At 35.6% G+C, this 17,600-nt stretch overlaps 2 protein-coding genes across 2 annotated transcripts in view; both read left to right on the top strand.

The window, feature by feature from the left end:
- Positions 1-4,354, top strand: part of cpne8 (copine VIII) — a 39,399-nt gene extending 35,045 nt beyond the window's left edge. The window contains exon 20 of the mRNA XM_026918700.3: positions 1,492-4,354. Coding sequence (XP_026774501.1) covers positions 1,492-1,704 — 213 coding nt within the window. The 3' untranslated portion in view covers positions 1,705-4,354. The remainder of the gene's footprint in view (positions 1-1,491) is intronic.
- A 2,708-nt stretch (positions 4,355-7,062) lies between these two features.
- Positions 7,063-17,326, top strand: lsm14aa (LSM14A mRNA processing body assembly factor a). Its single transcript, XM_026919346.3, has 8 exons — positions 7,063-7,372; positions 8,077-8,234; positions 8,332-8,470; positions 9,637-9,900; positions 10,942-11,130; positions 11,575-11,737; positions 13,331-13,571; positions 13,987-17,326. The coding sequence occupies exons 1-8, from the start codon at positions 7,252-7,254 to the stop codon at positions 14,008-14,010; spliced, it is 1,299 nt and encodes a 432-aa protein (XP_026775147.1). The 5' UTR covers positions 7,063-7,251; the 3' UTR covers positions 14,011-17,326.
- Positions 17,327-17,600: the final 274 nt, after the last annotated feature.

The following is a 17,600-nucleotide window of genomic DNA, read 5'->3' as shown; positions in this document are numbered from 1 at the left end:
GGCAAATTCTAATGGGACTGTAATGAGTGCTTTATTACAGGCAGGGCCACTTGGAGGGTAAATTAGTTAGTATCAGATGTAATCAGGAGTTAATTTGGGATGGACGGGGGACCCAGGGGAGCGGATATCCTGCAATGTAAACATCAAGTAGTGCTCTGGTACTATAATTTGATGGAAATGTAAATCATAGCATGGCATAATGATGATAGAAGTGATGATTTAATACAGTTTCACAGGCAATTTTAGAAAAATGTTGTTATTTTAAAATTCTTTAGTTAACTGCTGTGTATATGTACTGTATGTAAGTAATGTATTTGATCATGTGCTTATTGTGCTAGCTGATAATCTTTGCTGTGTCTTGTATTTTATCCAGAAAAATCTGATGATATTTTGATATTTTGGCTTTGATCGTTATTATGTCAAACTGACAAAACAATCACAGCTTCTTAGTTGTGATTTGATTCCATATGTTGAAGTATTTCCTTCTGAAACAGGAACTCAGAATGATGTCATGTTGAACTGCTTGACTAGCTATATATAAAGAACAATAAAGTGAATAACGAGCCTTTTAATTAATCTTACAGTGTATAAATATTGCGTTCTTGCTCAGTCTGAGGAAGTGACATATTCCAACACTGAAGAGCCCCAAGGTGGTAAAACACCTCTGGAAATTGCCTGTCCCGTAACTGTAACCTCGTACAAATTCCTCCTTCTTCAAAATGATTTTTTTTTCTTACCTGAAGCAAGCGATGGTTGGCTGAATGAATAGTGTGTGGCCAGACACACAGCCAAAGATGCACTGATAAACCATGTTTGCTGCTAACAAGCTACTACTGTAGAGCAAGACCTGCCTCTGGGAGTGGGACATGTATGGTCCTAGAGAGCATTTAATTGGACAACCATGAAGGCAAGATTTGAATCATCCAAAAATTTTGATCATTTTCCCAAAAGTGATTAACTATAAAATTAAAATGATATTAATATCTCCAAAACAGATTTTTGGATTTTTTTTTTGGATGATAGTGTCATATTGGTTTCTATAACACTAAGTGAGGTTTAAAAAAATGAATTAAACACCAATGTTGATTTCAGGGTCACGTTAAGGTCTGGCCACTCAATTGTAGTTAGTTTAATTAAAGTCTGACAGAAACAGATTTAGCATAAACTTGTTAAATAAGTGTAGCACTCCACATAATTACACATAAATTGAGTGAACACCCATGCATAATTAGAGTGATCGGTAAATATGCATGTTCCAATTAAATATAAATCACTGTTTACAGTAAAATAAAGTTACACATATTCCTATATATATATATATATATATATATATATATATATATATTTCCTTACAGTAACTTTCTATTTTAGAGGATTTTAGCCCATTTGAGTCTATTTCTTGTTGAACTGTTGGACTAAAATGCAACTCAAACATATTGTTCAAAAAGCTTTTCAATCACAGTCTACATATGAATATTTTTCTTTTTGCAGTTTGTTCCTTTCCGAGACTACATTGACCCAAGAGGGAATCACATCCTCAGCATGGCCCGTCTGGCCAAAGATGTCCTGGCTGAAATTCCAGACCAGTTCCTATACTACATGAGAACCAGAGGCATCAAACCGAGCTTGACGCCTTCTGCTTACTCTTCCAAACCACTGACAGCACTGTCGCACTCTGCAGAGTCATTACAGACGCAGATCTGAAGAGGACCATGGTGGCGCACTGAGTACTGGGTTTGCTGCACTTGGTCGAGTATTAGGTCATACAACAACTGAGTTAGGGAGCCAACAGAGACTTCTACTTCAAAGCCTGAATACAGCAATTAATAACATTGCTCTCATATATGAGTTTGATAATGTGAGAGAGGTTTATTTCTAGCTAAAACGATCATCATTATATGCCTCATCCTTTTTGTGTTTTATTTCGAACGACTAGCTGAGCTATGAGCAAAATGTTTACAGTGTTTGTGATTTATACAAGCAGATAATTATATACCTCATGCATACTGAAGTAGCTGAAACTTTTTGTAATGTATCACAAAATTGGTTGTGCTAACTTCCTATTTAAAGGAGAGTGAACATGTTTCGAAGATAGTGTTCAGTCTCTTCAGTCTGTATTACTAACCATTCTGGTTTCTTCCACGCCACTGCCACACTGTGTTTCTGAACAAGTCTTAGAGCTGCTGGAAAGACAGGCCTTATTCTTGGTTACACAATAATTAGTAACATTTTACTATACAGTTCCTTAATTAAAGTCCTTACTAACATAGCAGTAAGTAATCAAGTCTTACCATAGTAATTCTTCAATAAGTACTAATACTACTAATACCACTAATACTACTGTACTACTAAGTGTATGTATGGTGTATAAACATGTAAAGTGTAATGATTTAGTAAGTAATATTAAATTACTATGCTGACACCATTATGGTTTTGTCAGCATAGTAAGTTGATATTAGTTACTAAATCATTACACTTCAGTCAACGTAGTAGTTTATTACAGTGATTAGTAATTATCGAAAAACTGCTATGATCGCTCTTGATTACTTACTGCTAAGTTAGTGTGTAGTAAATAAGGTATTAAATAAGGAACTAGATAATGCTAGCCAGGAATTAACTGTAGCTATAGAAGCATGTAATTGCATGCACTTTTAATGTATACGAGTATACTGAACTGTTATGAGGTTGATGTGCTGTATGGAACTTAGGTGCTGTTGAGCAAGCACTTTATGATTGTGAAAAATTAGAGCACAATTTAGTATTTAATTTTCATTTTAACTGAATCAGGTTCACTTTTGATTTTTGTAGGTTCAAGTGTACTCTTCATTAACAAACGTCATTTTTATTCTCCATTCAGATACCGTCTGGGGTCATGAAACAAAACAAGACTAATAGGTTCAATGTTTATTGATTGATTTGAATATTTAGTAAATACACATTAAAGGGGAAAGGTGTAGTTTTGATTAAAAAAATAACTTCTCCCCAATACGTAAATGATTTTATATAATGATTTTTCCCCACGCAAAGCCAGGGAACTCAGAACTTCATCTATTCAACATGACAAGATGCCACTTTAAAATGTACACCCACACATGCTGGCTCACATACTGTATTATCCTTATAAAACATGCACAAACTGCATCAAAGCTTAAAACCTGTCCTAAAAAAATGGCTTTTCCCCATCCATTGATCACATCTTTCTGAGGTATGATACAACTCATGCAATTCCAAGCTCTATTATGGCGCTGTCTTTGTTTTTGAGTAATCAATATTGGTAAACCAAGACAGAATTCCACTATGAAAGACAGAAAAACATTTCCTCACACCATACCTATTGGTTGAATAATGCATGAAATACCAGTATGTCAGTGGAAAGGAAATGAATTTGAGATAAATATAAAGAACTCTGGTAAGTCTACATATTAAAAAAAGAAGGAAAGGAATGAATGAAGGGAGTAAACAGAAAAATGTGAATAGATGGTAGAAATGTTCAGAGCCCATCTGGTAAAGCTTTGGATTACTACATGCATAAGTGACTGATACAGTGATAACACACATTGTACTAAATTGTCTCAGGTTGGAATGTCTTTTGCTGATTGCAATAACAGTAAATATGCTAATCTTGTTCAGTTTGACATGTGCACTGGTTGTGTATGGATGCCTCATTTGAGATTTCAGGTTTTCTGTCATAGGATTTTGTCTCCAGAGCACAAAAATAATTACTATAATACTGTAGCATTTACCTGGGAATTTTTTTTTTTTCTTCATTAATTTGTGATCATTCAAAAAAAATGTAATACCACTACTGCTTGTTGAATAATGTATTTCATCATTCCATCATACTTATTACTGTTGCATGCATCATATTCGCATGTGCATTGCGTTGAAAAGTGATGAACCTTTTGTATTTATCTCATATTTTTATACCCACTATTTTTACAATATCTTAGCGTTTGCCTTAATATATCACCAAATTGTTGGATTTAGGCCATGCCTTCACTGTATGTTTGTTGACTGCGTATATATTCTTTGAACAATATTTGCTTTAAGATACAATTTACTTATAGTATAGTTGCATGATCCCAGCAAAATTAAGCTGGCCAGTGTCTAAAACAGTGACTGGCTGTCCGATACAAAAACGCGCATAGTATTTAATAAATTGATGTTACTTATTTCATAATTATTTGCATCTGTAATTAAAAATGGAAATGTAGCATATGTAATAGTATATAGAATATTTAGTCTGTGGTCTATAAGATTTCATATCACTGACTAGAAAATCGAGGTAATTACTGTCTTCAACAGTTTTAATTTCCTATCAGTCGGGAAACACACACACACACACACACACACACACACACACACACACACACACACATATATATATATATATATATATATATATATATATATATATATATGTATATATATATATTACAAATGCCAAGTTATTAAATATTATTTTAAAAATAAACATTTCTAAAACATTTGATAATGTTTTGAGCATTTATTCTGATTACTTTTTTACTATTCCAGTTTTCCTGCTCTAAACGGTGTGTTGGGTTTGGAATTTGTTTTTTGTTTTTTTCAGCCGTTTTTAAGCTGTTCTCCACACTGCTGATGTAACCTCTGAAAGACAGATTGCTAAGTAAACTGCAGAGCTAGATGTACATACTCTCTTTATGCAATTATCTGCTTTTGTGTTAAATACAGGGTGCATCTGATCAGATGTTTATAGAGAAAAAAATGTCTTAAGCTATAAATAGAAAGAACAGTCTTATCATGTGTAGGAAATAGCTCTATGGCAGCTGTCTATAAGAAACAGGCTAGGTGTTATCCCCCAAATACCAAACCATGTTTTCAATTCAGAAAGATTAGTTGTATACTTTTGTGATCTGGAAGGAGCTTTAACATATGATATCCCTGTGATATACTAAACAAAAGGTAAAGAATCAGACCACATTTTTGCCTGTCTGTGGTAATAAGTGTTAAGAGCTGAATATTAGGAGAAGGCCACAAGTGAGGATTGTGCTCTAGGTGATAAAGATGGAGTTAACCATAATAATAGATTTGGGGTCAGCTGTTTCTACAAGAAAAAACAAAATCTTTTTCTACAAGAGAAAACAAGCCCAATAAAATGACTCAGATATTAAAAGAACTAATACCTTGTGTGCACACCTATTGGCTCAATGTTGCAAATTATCCAGAACATGTACCGTATGTGACTACTGTGATTGTAATAAAAAAAAAAAATTATAACACAATCACTGTTTAAAATGTTCAACTCAAAATGATTGATTTAAATAAGGAAAAGCAGCTTCTGAAATATACATTAAAGCCATCTTTGTTTAAAACAGCAATACTGATTAATTGCTGTTGTGAGCACAAACTTAAACAGTGCTACTTCACTGACAAGACCTTTGTATTGCTAGCCTTTATGGTTTCCTCATATAAAATTTTAAATGTTGTTACACTGCTTTATTCTTCCTTGGCTGCTGTTCTCCCAGTGCTTCTTACAACTGACCCTGGTTCTGGGTTAACTCTATCAATTTCCTCCTTATATTTAATGATTATTTACACTGAATTGGCTAGGTGTAAAGCGAGATAAATTACAGCAGTTTATCACAGACAAATGTATCAAATGTATTTGTATCAAATGTTGGTTTGTCTAGTTGGTTTTGGGATACTGAACCATCAGTACAAAACTGTTCCAATCATATTCATTCTTCTCCAGAAATGAAGCAAGTGCTAAAGAAATGGCCTACTAGGCATGTGCTGCTGTTGAAGACTCAGTTCAGGCTATGAGAAATACTTTACTGCCCTCTTCTGGTTATTTAGGACTGTGGCAATGTAACTTCCTGCACCTATATTTGTGTTAATTACTACACTGATCTTTTATTACATATACAGTGCTGTGCAAATGTCTTGACATCCTACTTTTTTTGTACAAATTTTGTTTATAGATGTTTATTTTATGTATATATGTATATATGTATGTGCATGTATATAGTACTGTGCAGAAGTTTAGGCACCCTATTTTTTTAGTGCAAACTTTGTTATAGATTTTTATTTTATGACTTCTACATTATTGATTGAGTACATAAAATTTTTAGACTTCCAAACATTTCCAAACAGGATTTTGCTGCAAAAAATAAGAAGCAAGTGTGACAGTCAAAGTCTCCAGAAGAGCTGTGGCTGGTTCTGCAAGATGCTCAGTAACACTTACAGCTCATTTCCTTATAAAACTGCACTAATTGTACCTGAGACTACTATTTTTCGTCACACCAAATATTGACTTTGTTTCATTTATTACTGTATACTGCTCTTTACAGTATTTTTTTTATGTAGAAACATTTAATTTCATTATTTTTGAAGGCATCTTTGCTCTACAGTGTTTCTTTGCATGCGTCTAAAACCTTTACACAATACTGTGTGTGTGTGTGTGTGTACAGATGGAAGACAAAGCAAAAGCCAGAGCTTCAGTGTGCCTTGGTATCTATTCTCCACTTCTCCACTTCTCTGGAACTGTACTGGAGGGATGAACATTCTACTAAAAGATATTCCCTCAGTTGGTGCACTTTCTTAAGGAGTCTTTGTGTGATTCACATATTACCTCAGGCTCAGACAACACATATTCTTTAGTATAGAATAATAGAGTGGTAATGGTTTTGGATTCAGGTGAAAGGAAAGACAGACAGGAACCATACTCCTTCATTAACTTTTCCATGGCAGTAAATAAAACTGGCTCCAGCCTTTCACAGACATTCTCTTAGACTCTGTATTTCTGGTGACTCACACACTGGTTTGATATTGAAGACAGCAAAATATGTCCGTAAAATTCCTGAAGGCTTATCTGAGCAGAATATAATTTGAAATATTACTCTACAGTCACGTACTAATAGCGAATGTATGCTTTTAGGATTTTGTAGAAGTCGCTGTTTTGCTTTTCCTGCTGGGTTCTAGTGCACAATAGTCCTGTAGGTGGCGGCATGTACATTGATCCCGCGATTCGCTATTAACCCATAAAAGTAAACGAAGAAGATGCGTCTGTTTCCGTCAACTTTCAACGTCACTTCCGTCTACAGCGCCTCAAAACGAAGGCTGCCATGTTGCAGTAGCAAAGCTGAGCGGGGCTAACGGTGACTATTGCGAAATTCTGTCTGGTCAGTGAACTGAAAAAAGGTTCACAAGGCACCTTCTGAGGATTTGCATCTATTTATTGCTTTAATTTAAAGCCTTCTGAGTCACAGAATGAGCGGAGGGACGCCGTACATCGGGAGTAAAATCAGCCTGATTTCCAAGGCCGAGATTCGCTATGAGGGAATCCTCTACACTATCGATACCGAGAACTCCACTGTGGCGCTCGCCAAAGGTGACACGCTAACATGCTAACTCAAGCCATTAACAAGTACAGACAGCTGTGTCGCGTGCACAACTCATTAAACACCTAATTTACACGTATATATCGCACGTTTATATGAACTCCTTGAGACATTGACAAATTAGCACGTTAGCTGGCTAGCTAGGTTTTACTTTGCCATGTTCGTTTCAAAAATAAAGCTGAGCTGTTGAGTAACAACACCTGGAGTGGCTATTTAATAACATAACGTGTAGCTATGTAGACAATTAGCTAGTTAACTAGCTAACTATTAGGTTTGTTTATGTTACTGGACAGATATCTACATATCACTTCACTCAATAAAGTTGCTTTGTTAATTGTTAGTCAGTTTGCATAATTGCATTTATGTTAGAAAAGCACGGTTAATTTAAATATAAGTGTAATGTTTATGCTACAGATTGATTAAACGAGCTCAGCTAAATAACACGTCATCTATCTGCTACATAATTATCCAGCTAACAGTGTCCAAGCTCCATCATTTGGCTTATAACAGCTTCTTTATTGTATCTGCATCCCATAGCTGTTGATAACTCGAAGCTTATTATAGCAAAGTAATTATTCCTGGAATTAAGTTAAATAAGGTAAATATTAAAGTTGGTAACATGTATACGTGTTGCTACCATATGGGTTTGTCCATTTCTTTTACTCATGAATGTGTGATGTATAACTTGTCGTAGTGCGCTCGTTTGGAACTGAGGATCGCCCCACTGACAGGCCGATCCTGCCCCGGGATGAAACCTATGAGTACATCATCTTCAGAGGGAGTGACATTAAAGACCTGACTGTTTGTGAACCTCCCAAGCCATCTTTGCCTCAGGACCCTGCAATTGTTCAGGTATTGGATTCATCCTCAGGTTTAAGCTTATTTATGTTGGAACATTCAGCTCATATGGAATGTGAAATTTTGCCACTGATTGCATTTTTCTTTTCAGTCTTCTATGGGATCTGCTGCTCCACCCTCAGCTTTCCAGAGTGGAAACTCGTATGGGCTGTTTAAACAGGCTCCAGTGTCTCCATACAGCCAGTTCACTGCCAGCCCGTTGGTTTCACCCCCATTTGGGACTGTTGGAGGCAAGTGTTTCTTTCTACATAAAATGATGTTCATCCATGCAAGGTGGTCTAGCTCAGGCATGTTAGGCCTGATTTTCACACTTTTATTTAGTTTTACATAAACGTATTTGCATAACCAAAGGTGAAGGGGGTGAATATGGTGGCTTTTGTCAATAGATGTGTGGGGTTTTTTTTTTTTTGCAAATATATTTTGGCTTGGAAAAAATGTGTATGAAAGTTTCTCAATAAAATTCAGATTGGGAAAAATATGTAATTATTGTAATAATAATAATGAAAAATTATACTTTTTTTGGTTGGGAGATTTTTCCCTTATTTTCTCATTAATTTGGTCTTGGCCAGTTACCCTCCACCAGCCAGCTCTCCCCTCTCGTATAACAACTACCACCCAGGGAGGATGAAGGCTACCACATGCTTCCTGTCACAGGGCAGCATAAGACACTCTGAAGAAAGTGCTATTCATCCTCTTCTGCACACATGAGCTCAAAGACACACACGACTGCCTAGCGTTGCTTCGACTGGCACAGGCGGAGAGACTATGCCATCCGTCCCACCCTGAGCACGTGGCCAGTTTTGCTGTCTTGGCTCCAAGTCACGGATTGCTGTGGCAAACGATGATTTGATTTTTTTTTTTTTTCTCGAATGTGGATTTTACCCATTTTGCACTAAGCAATAACAAATCATGGCACTCACAAGCAAAATAAAACTCAACTCAAACTCAAATAAATTTCTGATGGAGAATCAAGAATGAAAAAAAAACTTTAGATTGGAAAAAGTTACTGGACTTTTGCAACTCGTTATTAATGCATTTGTAGTCGAACAAAACATGTAAAAGGTGCTTCTGAAGGCAATCATTGGCCAGTTTGTAAGCAACCACTTTTATGTGAACTTGCCAAGAGGCTCCTTTTCTTGTTAAGTTCAAGGGTCTGTTTTGCAACAATCATAGTTTTTAGTTATGGGAATTTTTGTTGCATAACAAGCTCACTGCATGCACGACAGTTCCAGTTTCTGGATTCTGTTTGCTTTGTTGGAGTTTTTGGTCCGCTTGATTAACACACAACAAATTTTCTCCTTAATATTTTTAGTTTCTTCATTTCAGGATGCTAGGAGTACCTGATCTGGATGCAAATGTATAGTCGTGTGTCTAAACCCCATGTCCTGATCTGTAGGTCGCAGCAGTCCTGCCCTTGACCCATTGCAGAAGAGTCCGCCCGTGGAGCCATCAGCACCGTTGGCCTCGTCAGTGAGCAGTACTGCTCCTGTGCCTGTCAGCCGCAGGAGCCCCATCACAGCGCGACTCGGCACAACCAGTACTCAGAAGGTCCTGGATGCCCCTGAACAGAGGAGGGTTGAGGGCCGGTCTAGACTACGCTCAGGACTCGGGCATGCCGCAGCAGATGCTAATGTTGTTCACTCGGGTTTTCAATCAGCAGGTGAGGGCAGAGTGAATCCGATCATTTTCCTAGATAAGTTGTCTTATCTTAAAATGCAAGATATGCAAAATAGCTAGCTATTTTATAATTGTCCAGTAGCTAGATAGTGACGTGTCTGATTTACAGAAAAATCAAATCAGACAGAAAAGACCTCTGAGATCCACTGAGCTTGTTTGAAGAGGGTTTTTGAAACAAAAAATTTTGGGAAATTCTAAGCTGGTGTATATACCCAAAAACTGCATGCCATATCTTTTCATTGTTTTACATCCATCTTAAATTTGCATAAACCTTTTTATTTAGTGTTTTGCATTGTATATCACATGAAGTTAATGGTCTACAGTAGCTGATGGTCTAATGCATACATATGCCTGTTTTATTTTTAGCTCTTTTGCAAACCTAAATCTCCTTAAAAGTTGCTGTCTCATATTTGACACAGTATCAGTAAGTAACAAAGCTATATGAATCAGTGGAAAATATATATTTTAATATAATAATAAATAACGGTGGGTCATGAGTAGGTTGCTTAACATCTCCCTCATGAGTTACATGTTGGTTTCTAATATAAATTAATGATCAACTGGATCTCTTTAAACACTCAGCCAGTTTGAATTGTGTTGACTGACTTTGGTCCATAATTAAATGGCCATTGTTGCATTCTGAAAGAATTTTAGAAGGAAAACAAGTGAGTGGAGAACAGTAGTGTAGGCGACAAGGCAAGTGAGCTAACCTCAGGTCAGCAAAGCTATTTATGGATGCTGTAGCCTATGAAATGCAAACAGGGCTGATGTGAAAGTTGCTTCGGTTGTGTGTTGTGTGGAATCTTCAAATAATCTGCCATGAATGTCAAAACTTTGTTGCTCGTGAATGCTTCTTATAAACCAGTCTAAAGCTGCACAAAATGGATGAAATTTACCAATTCCGTTGATTAGCTTACATTCTAAATCTGACGTCTCAGTAAACCTTTCTCAATTTATCTCCCATTCTTTAGTGCCATCTTCTAGCAGGATTTTGCATGTTAATCCAGGTTTCTTTGTCATGTAGCTGCTGGGCCTGTTGTGCCACCTGGTCCACGTCGTGGTCGTGGTGGAGGGCATCGGGGAAGAGGCCGTTACCCTGTGAGAAGAGATGGACCCATGAAATTTGAGAAAGATTTTGATTTTGAGAGTGCCAATGCCCAATTTAACAAGGAGGAGATTGACAAGGAATTCCAGAGCAAACTCAAGCTTAAAGGTAAAGGTAGTGCAAAGGGTAGTAGTTATACTGTTAACAGCTGTTTTCAAGACTGTCTGTCTGTATATAGACAAAAATTTGGTGCATATCTTAGTTATTGCTCTGTTTAAATTGTATTACAGTATATAGATTTTGTGAAATATAGGAGTGTATTTGGTTTCATGTAGTTCATAGGATTATGCCTATGATTATACGCTAGCTAAAGTGATGACGTCACTGGCGTCCATGTGCAAAATCCAAATAAATCCAGTGGGCCATGTTCACTGAGAAGGGGCGCGCGCACACACACGTGCACGTGTGTGTGTGTGTGTGTGTGTATATGTGTGTATAAAATTGTGAATAATTAAATAAACAGACTTCTATAGCTTCTATATCTGCGGTGATATACCATGATGTAGTGGTGTAATATGAGATTTCTACATTTTTTATGTGTTCTGTGTTTAGATGAAAAGCCAGAGAAGGCTTTGAATGGAGAGGATAAAGGTGACTCAGGGGTAGATACTCAAAACAGTGAGGGTAACGCTGATGAGGAAGATCCACTGGGACCCAACTGCTACTACGACAAGTCCAAGTCTTTCTTTGACAACATCTCCTGCGATGACACTAGGTTGGTCCTCACTTTCTGATTTGCAAAAATGGCCAGCAAATTTCACGCAACAAAAATATTTGTATTTTCTCATTTTATTTTTTCTGTATTTAAAGAAAAGTAATATCTTGCTATTTTATTTAAAAAGAAAGTTTGATGTGTGACACCAAAGAAAACAGTGGGGATTTTTAATTCCCACTTATACCATGGTAATGAAAACTACAAAGGGCATAAGTTTAAAATAAATAAATAAAAAATAAAATAGGAAAAGAAAATATTTTTCTTAATACATAATTTCAGACTTCCTAAGAATGTCTCTTTGTTTGGTCTTTCACGTTCGTGTCTTTTTATAAGTTTACTTTATTTTCATGAATGCACCTTACAGGATCCAGAAGTAGTATGCTTTGGTATTGAGTGCCAAGTCACATTTAACATTAACCCAAATCCAGCACCAAATAACAAGAAGTAATCTTTCAAGAATTCTTGTTCTACCAAAAATTGGTGGTTTTGTTTCTCATCTAAGTGAACTGTGATTCATTTTTTTTTTTTCGGGAGAACAAAGATTTATGATGTTTTGTATCAAAATGTTAAACTGTTTAAGCCCTTTTATCACAACAGAAGAGTTTAAATTTATGTTTTTTCAGCTCAGTAACATATAAAAGTTACTGTTAGCTAATCCACACCTCCTGCTGATGTGTATAATTTGCAACAGTACAAGTACAAAGAATGATGTGGAAAATACATAGACCACCTCCTTTATCAAGCTGTGTATGAATGGATTTAGTGATACTTAGAAAATCATCCTTTCTGAAACTTTTGTAAATCCGATGGAAAATTTAAGTTCGGTTTGGCTTACACAATCATTTACATACAACTTCACTAAAAGATTGATAAATGAGGCTTAATGTGTTTATTTCTAGCAAACATAGATCAACACATGTTTACTTTAAATGGCTAACAGGAATATTTTACCATCTCAGTGAACAATAGGGATCTGTCTAAAATTGGTAAGCTTAAGTTTAGAAATGTTAGAAATTATGTACCTTAAATTATGGGTTTTGGAATTTTATAAACAGCTAAACTAACTAAAAAAAAGACCAATAAGTATAGCTATTAATAATGTAGGCACACTATTACCTGGTAGTTAAGCCTGTAGTACTGTGTTTTCTCTATTAAAAACAACTTGACAACGAATAAGAAGTGTCCACCAAAGCACATTAAAGAAGACTCACAACTGTAATGTGAAACCGACTGAACCGAACAGAAAAAGATTCAATGTTCCAAAAAAAAAAAAAAAATCAAAGTCAGACTTTAGCAAAAAAAAAAAATTTGGTATGAAAATTATGCTTCTTTTATTTAAACAAACAAACAAAAAACTTATCTGGGAATTGACTGAGTATAACCCAGCTGTGATGAGAGGAACGAAACAATTGCAATTCCTCATGTCTTATTTGCCTGGAGCTGAATTCTTTCTGGTGTTCTAATAGGGATAAATGAATACTGGCCAAGTTATCTAGTAGCATTCTTTTTGCATATAACGTCTTGCCAAGACTGGGGCTTAAAGTATTAGAAGTATTTTCTTTTAAATGTTCTTCGGGGATAAATGTTTTATAGAGAAAGGAGACAAACGTGGGCAGAGGAGAGGCGAATGAATGCTGAGACGTTCGGGATCCCATTCCGCCACAACAGAAACCGAGGTGGATTTCGGGGTCGTGGGGCCATGGGCTTCCGTGGAGGACGTGGTCGTGGAGCCAACCGGGGTGCATTTGGAGCACCACATGCAGGGGGCAGCGGATTCAGAGGAAGTTACAGAGGAGGCCAGGGGGGAAGAGAGTTCTCCAGTTTTGAATACAGGGTAATGTATGCTCCTCATTTGGAGTCAAAGTTTAACCCTCTGTCATACAAAATACAAAAATAGTGCTTCTGTTTTTTTTTTTAGATATTGTGGAATTTTTAATATTTGCATCTCAAATATTTATATTTGTACCTGTACAATACCAGCAATTGATTTGCTTTTTTTGATACACTGTTAAATATTTGTGGTAAGCTTAAAGGGCAAAAGTAATGGTGAAATTTTTAGGCCTGTGAATATTTATTTGTTGGACAGATTGAGTTAACGTTACCTGCTTTTTGAATATAGAGTATTGAGGAATATGGAGTGAAATAATCCATCATATAATACAAAGTTTGAATGGTTTATTTGGTAGGTGATCATTTTGTTAAATATAATGGGTTTTGGTCTGAGTTTGTGTTTTTTATGCTTTACTCAGAAGGACAACAAAGTAGCTGCGTAGTGCAAATGGAAGCTGGAGCCACAGGACGGTGTAACTCATGGGTATATGTAATTCATCACTACTTTTGACAAGAAGAATGAAGTAAAAATTTACGAGATGTATACTTGTCACCAGCACTGGTATAGACCACTGGAGGAGTGGATATAAATGCAATTTCTTTTCCATATCTTCTAAGAGTGGAAATGTTTCAGCCTTTTAAAATGTTAATCTGACAAGAATATTTCCAGATGGGGTAATTTGTGTATGAACATATTTTAGAGCAACTGATGTTTTTTCTTCAGTACTAAACTTGTATTTAATAACCTGTTAGCTGTAAACGAGCAGTGTATATATGCCTTTGATCACTGAAATAGCTTTATTATTATTTTGAATATCTTTTTTTTTTTTTTTTCCCGCTCCAACTTTTTACTGTATTTTTCTACTTACTCACATTCTTGAAGTCTGTTGGTAGGAATTGTAATTATACTTGTTTGATTTAACTAGCATGTGATTGAATTTCCTTAGACTGTCCAAACTGCTCTGGTACATTATATGTTTGTGTTTGCTACCTTCACAAAAGAGTAAGGTTCATTGTTTAAGGAGACATCTAATCAGTGTGACTAGTAAACGTGGATGTTGAGGAGTGAGTGACTAGGAATTGTTTTCCTCCAAAAGAGTATTTATGAATTATTTTCCATGCATAGCTACATTGCTTAGAATTGCAATTTTTAAAAGGTTATGCTGAAATGTTTCAGTTCATATGGCACCAATCAGTAGGCATTTGATTTCAACTTTAGATGCTGCACCTGCCTTGTATCTGTACTTAATAAGCTGTTATAAGGCCTGTGGCTTCATACACATGTGAACAAACACATGAAGCTAAAGCATATGATGCGATATTAGCAAGAATAGCACTGGCTCTGTCAAATGGATGATCATATGTCCGTATATTCTGCACTTGAATTTGATGGGGTATGTCACTGATATCTTTTATTGAATGGAAAGGTGTATATGATAAAATGCTTCCTGTGCTTTAGCATGTATAGCCACATGTTTTTAAAGTTTGAAGTCAGCAGTGATGCCAGCATACTTGGATTTAAACAGTGCAGTATGGTGCAGGCTGTCGGGTTCAACTGTGTAAGGCAAGTGAATATAATAAAATGGCCACTAAGGGTGTGTTGTTTAGCACTTACTTCTTATATTAATCTGCTGAGTATTAGTGTTGTTGCTGCACTATTTACCAGTGTAGTGAGTAGGTAAACATGTACAGCGAGGCCGTAGAACATAAAGATTTGTGTCATCCTTGACTGCAGAAGGCTGTTTACTTCAGTTAGGTATTGCATTCCTCTTGCATTGTCTACACCACTGTATGGATTGATGTTTATAATGTTGGCAATTAGATATAGAGCTAATTAATATTCCTTGATCTGGTTTCAAAAGCATGTTCATTTGATGAATTGTGGCTGGATATCATATTTGACTTGACTGTGCTCAGAGTGCATGTGCACAATGTAAGCTCCTGTCTACACTGTGGTGTGAATGAACCCTATTCACAGATCTATTTCTAGTTCTGTTTTGTGTTCTTACTACATATATGAACGTCCTTCAAATTTGTTTAAGATCTCTGATCTAACTGGTAGGCTGTTCAAACTGTAAGTAAAATGCAGATGCTTAAGGTAGTCAAAATAACTATTTCTGATTTGTTAATATTTCACAGGTATCTAACAAATTTAACGATTCAGCCTATTTAAATTAAGCTTCTGAACTTTTCTACCTCACATAGCTTATGATAAGACGAACAATACACTTCTCTATGAATGCTCTATACAACACTACATTCACCACACAAACCTATATATAAATAAATTGTCACCAATGTTTAAAAAAAAATTGTACTCCAAGCAAAAGTTGAATTGACTAAAGAATTTAAGTTGTAAATTTTTCTCGTAGACACTTGAGAAGCTACTTGAATCTCTAATTATAGAATCTTAAAGTTTATTTAAAATACATGAGAAAAAGTAATGTTAGTAATGTTGTTAGTAATAGGCTCTAGACCGCAAACCAGCAACACTCAATAAATACAGCTCTTTTCATTTCTCTAATCCCCTTGTTCTTTCCTCAAAGCCCCAATTACATGTTTAACAAGGTATAATATTTTATTCATTAATTCAGGTTTTAGTTGGGCTTTGTAAAGCATCATATTTGTGGCTCCACACTGAAATTATTAGTTTTTACCCACCGCTGGCTATTATTTGATCACTTATTAGTTATGAGTATGATGGAACAAAATGCCCATTTGCCTGTTCATTGTTGGACTTTTTCAGTTAATCACTAAATGGTTTGCAGGAAGAATGTGAACTTGTGTAAAATACCAAAAAATTTGCAATAGTGCTAGATTTATTTATTTATCTTTTTTTGGTCAACATCACTAACAAGAATTAATAGTATGACACTGCTAGATGGTAATGTTTTGTCATGTTATTTTCCATTAGACTGTTCATTAACTAAAAATCAGGTTGTCTGGTGTATTTTTGTCAAAAGTATTAGCATTAGCAATAATTTTTGTTTATTTAAACATATTTTACTACCTAGGAGCTAACTGGTTTTTTTTGGGTGCTGTATATCACCATGGCATGGTAACGTACAAGTAGCTAAACATCATAAAGCAAAACATGCTTTGCACTGAGCAAAATAATTTAGAAATGCACTTTTGCACTTAATCTCTTCTATCCAATTCGCAGTTTCACTCTGAACATTTATAAAGGAATACTCCGAATATTGTTTAAGATTTTCCACACAGTCTTAAGAAGATGCAGACTAACTGTAGATATCATCTAATGAAACATTACATGCTACATAGAGAACTCAATTAAGAGCATAGAAGAAATTCATGATGAAACAATTTAAGAGAACTTTGGTGCATCTTGGATATTTTTTATTCATTTCGTTCCAGATTCTGTTCTGTCCTATACTTATATTAGTTTTCAGGGTGATGTGAAAACCAGGTTTTAGTTAGGCATAAAGCATTGCTCTTTCATTTATGTCAAAACCATTTTCTGCTGATTTAATCATTCATGATCAGCACTCTTGTTAGAATGAGAATTTTGTTCACTGTTGGGCAGTCACTGCATGCTCGTGTTGCCACAAAACCCATGGCAAAATGTATGGCAATGCTTGAGGCAGTTACTGTTATAGAAATGTTGTACGATTGTGAGACTGAATATCACCGCTTCCTTCAGTAAGGTTTAACTTTACATTTTTGTCTTTCAAGCATGAGGGGTGTAACTTGGTGCAAAGGGATTTTTACTCTGAAACTCCAATAAACTGTTAATTATTACCTGCTTCCTGGTGAATTTATTTTTTATTTTTTTTTATTTTTATTAAATAATAACTCAACATCTTGACTCACCTTAAGGAACTCCAAATTGTAAAACAGAGGTGGCATGTACAGATTTACTTTCAATGTGTTGTGTTCCACCGCCATCTCATGGTCACTTATTTACAAGCAGAATTTTTCTCCAGCTGAATTTTTTTTTTTTTTTATGTACAATAATTTTTATGTAGAACCTATGAAGAATTCCTTAGTCATTACAATCTTCCTGTCAATCCAA

The sequence above is a fragment of the Pangasianodon hypophthalmus genome, chromosome 9 (assembly GCF_027358585.1).
Source record: "Pangasianodon hypophthalmus isolate fPanHyp1 chromosome 9, fPanHyp1.pri, whole genome shotgun sequence".
Lineage (NCBI taxonomy): Eukaryota > Metazoa > Chordata > Actinopteri > Siluriformes > Pangasiidae > Pangasianodon > Pangasianodon hypophthalmus.
Note: the sequence above shows the minus strand (reverse complement) of the source record. Positions and strands in the feature narration are given on the sequence as shown.